This window comes from Echinops telfairi, unplaced genomic scaffold (genome assembly GCF_000313985.2).
Source record: "Echinops telfairi isolate 266 unplaced genomic scaffold, ASM31398v2 ScPeMD7_7458;HRSCAF=8496, whole genome shotgun sequence".
In the NCBI taxonomy this organism is placed as follows: Eukaryota; Metazoa; Chordata; class Mammalia; order Afrosoricida; family Tenrecidae; genus Echinops; species Echinops telfairi.
Genome location: NW_022111358.1, coordinates 50,477,159 through 50,480,509, shown reverse-complemented (window position 1 = coordinate 50,480,509; position 3,351 = coordinate 50,477,159). Strand labels below are relative to the sequence as shown.

At 46.9% G+C, this 3,351-nt stretch overlaps 1 protein-coding gene across 1 annotated transcript in view; it reads right to left on the bottom strand.

Moving 5' to 3' along the window:
• The window catches only part of ARL16 (ADP ribosylation factor like GTPase 16), an 11,256-nt gene that overhangs the window by 4,962 nt on the left and 2,943 nt on the right, over positions 1-3,351 (bottom strand). The window contains exon 3 of the mRNA XM_045299524.1: positions 531-613. Coding sequence (XP_045155459.1) covers positions 531-613 — 83 coding nt within the window. The remainder of the gene's footprint in view (positions 1-530; positions 614-3,351) is intronic.

Below are 3,351 nucleotides of genomic sequence, written 5' to 3'. Positions count from 1 at the left end.
AGAGGAGGTGCCCTGCGAGCCGCGTCAACAGAGTCGCCATCTTCAGACAAGCCAGCAGTGACCCCAGGTGAGAAGCAAGAAGGCAAATTCACAGACTGGGCACCACAAGACAGAGGGTGGGGGAGACCTCGGGAGCGAAGGGAGGATGCAAGGAGGGGCAGCACAGGAAGGGCAGTGGCAGCTCCAGGGACTCTGCCATCCACAGTGCAGCAGGAGAGCCAGGATTCAGAGGCAGGTCTACTTACCAGCAGGGTGCCCTGTCCACTGGCGTGGGGGACACGCATGTTGTAATAGATACAGTGTTGTGTGGCGGGGGGGAGTCCCTCAGCTGAACAAACTCGAGTAGCCAACCCCCCTCCCCACACTTGTTTCAGGCAGGTCCCCATTGCTATCTTTAGCCAGGACTGGGACCTGGCCTTGACCAAGTGTGAGGAAGGGATTGGTGGCAGCCCAAAGTGCCCCGGCACCCTAATTTAGTGTTCAGAAGAACATACACCCTCATCATTGGTGGCAGGAACCTGTCATCTCACCTGCTTCGACATAGTGAGCACGCTCCTGCATGTCCACCAAGCTGACCCTGCACACCAGGTCAGACACCACCACCTCCCCCCACCTGCACCGTGGGAAGGGCTCTCACAATACCAGACTAGTGACCACTGGCACTCCCCTCACCTGCCCTGATACATGAAAGGGGCTTCAAAACATTTGTGGGAAAATAAAATTAAAAGGTATTGGATTTTTTCCACCGAGTTTTGAAGCCCCATTCATATCAAACACAAAACAATTAGGAGAGCCAAACATACCATCAGTCAGTAATACCTTAGCGTCTCAAAGAGAACAATGTTACGTTCTCTTAAGAAGCAGGATCTAGGGCCCAAGTAAGTGACCGAGAGAAAGGAGCAGAACCCTTCTGAGGAACAGACGGTGATGGCACTAGCTGAGGAATTAAAGAGACATCCGTAGGCTCTTCAGAGAGATCAAGGAAGAAGGAATTAAAGAGACATCCGTAAGCTCTTCAGAGAGATCAGGAAAACAGACAGAGGCAGGGAAACACAAATAAAACTACATTGTTTCAGAGAAACAGAACACAATGGCAAAATTAACAGATCACTGGAAACGATGCAAAAAGTCACGGCAAAAATCCAGAAGATTAATAAAATATCAGAAATCGATAACTCAACTGAAAGACAAAAACAGAATTAAATCAATGTAGAAAAGAACCAGCTAAATAGGGGACAAATCCCAAGATACTAACTTGTTTGAAGAACAATCAGAAAAAGAATGAAGAAAATTACGGAAGCCTAAGGAGGAGGAATTTACCAGGGGAACAAAAAATAAAAAAGGACTCCCCCCCCCAAAGCTATGTACTTTAAAGTTTTTACAGAACAACCTTATCCCCTTCAAAGTAGTCTGCATTATGATCAGTACATCTGTTGAATCTGTGATTGCATTCTTGGAAACAGTTTTCAAACACATCTGTCTGGATGGCTGATGGGCTCCTCCCTCGTTTTCTTCGCCTCTTCTATGTACTCAAATCGCTGTCCTTTTATGTTCCTCTTCATTCGTGGAAAAAAAAGAAGTTGCACGGAGTGCGGTCAGGTGAGTAGGGTATGTGGTGCAAGAGGCATGCTGGTTTTATGCCAAAAACTGGCACACAGATAGCTACGTGAGCAGGAGCATTGTCATGGAGGCAAAACCAATCCCCCGTCTGCCACAAATCATGTCTTTTCTGTCACACACCATTAGGTTATCTTTTCAGAACCTCTAAACAGAAAGCTTGATTAACAGTGTGACCTGATGGAATGAACTCCAAATGCACTCTGATTTGACGTTTTCATACGATTTGGGAAGTTGCCAGATGTCCGAAACTAGGTTTATCGTCAATCGATGTGTTACCTTTTTTGAAAGGAGAAAACCATTCGTACACGTAAGTTTTCCACATAGGACCGTCCTTGTCACTTGTGTTCAACATCACAACAGTTTCTGCAACATTTTTCCTGAGCAGGAAACAAAATTTCATGGTCCCACGCTGTTCTCTTAAATCAGCCATCACAAAAAAATAAGGTTCGAGAACCTTCCTAGGCGACTCCACTGGGTGCACTAACTTAGAGTGAGTTGGTCAATGCTTACTACTGAAGCTCCCCTCCGCCCAGCACAACTCGGTTGGGGGGCGGGTACCCCCTCGTATATTTGATTTCAATTCTAGAACAGGAGGATGCAAAAACAATACACAAATTTTGAAGATTTGCTGGCAAAAAGCTTCTTTAATGAAGAAGAGGTTTCCACACCAGAAGCTAAGCGAACCCCAGGCAAGATAAGCTTGGAAAGAACGTCACCAAGACACGTCACAATCAGACTTGCCTAAGCCAAAGGCAAAGAGAATTGTAAAAGCCGCTCAGGAAAAACAAAGTATCACAAAAAAGGGGCACCAGAAAGGCAACTATGATCTCTCACCAGAAACCATGCAGACAAGAAGGCAACAGGTGTCACAGCTGCACAGTCCTGGAAGAGAAGGGCCACCAACTGTGACGGTTAAGGCTTGTGTCCACTTAGCTGGACCATGAATCTCAAAGGTTTGGCAGTTACAATGCAGTCATCCCCCAGAATGAGGGCTGACACAAGGTAATCACCTCTGTGATGATACATGTTATGACCTGCCAGTCAATCGAAAGGCTGTTTCCTTGACGTGCAGCCTGCTTCCAGTTTATACATAGACTCTCTGGCAAAGCAGAATTGCTTTTTAGTGGGATCTGGACCCTGCATCTGGCTCACCATCTGACCTCTAGTTCTTTGGACGTGACTCAGTTTATACCCACTCAACCCCTTGAGTGAAGGCAAGGTTGAGTCCACTGGGGTAAAAGTCCACTATACTGCCAAAAGTCATACTAATTTTTCTCCCAACGTTCCCCAAGGGCCCCAATGCCTTTGATGAGGTGTGTTCACCAGGGTTCTCTAGAGAAACTAAGCCAATGACACTTATGATTGTATATATATATATAACAGGGAATATAACAGCTAATTAGTCCATGCCGCAGTACTGAGGGCTCAGTTCAACTTACTTCTGTGGAAGAGTTAATATACTGGAAGTCCTTTAACTCACGAGGGCTGCTGGGTACAAGGTCAAGGAGGCAGACAGCTGAGTCTTCCCTAGATCAATGCAGGCAGTCCAGCCACAGGCAGCAAACAGCAGGGCGGGTCACCAACGGTCAACCAGACAACAGGATCTCAAGCGCTGTATGCACTAGAAACTTGGCGAAGCAGGTCTCAAAGGAACCTCAGGCTCCACGGACATGATTCATGGGTTGGGTGTCCCACAGGTAGTGTAGCTCACACGTTGAGGCGTTCTGTCTC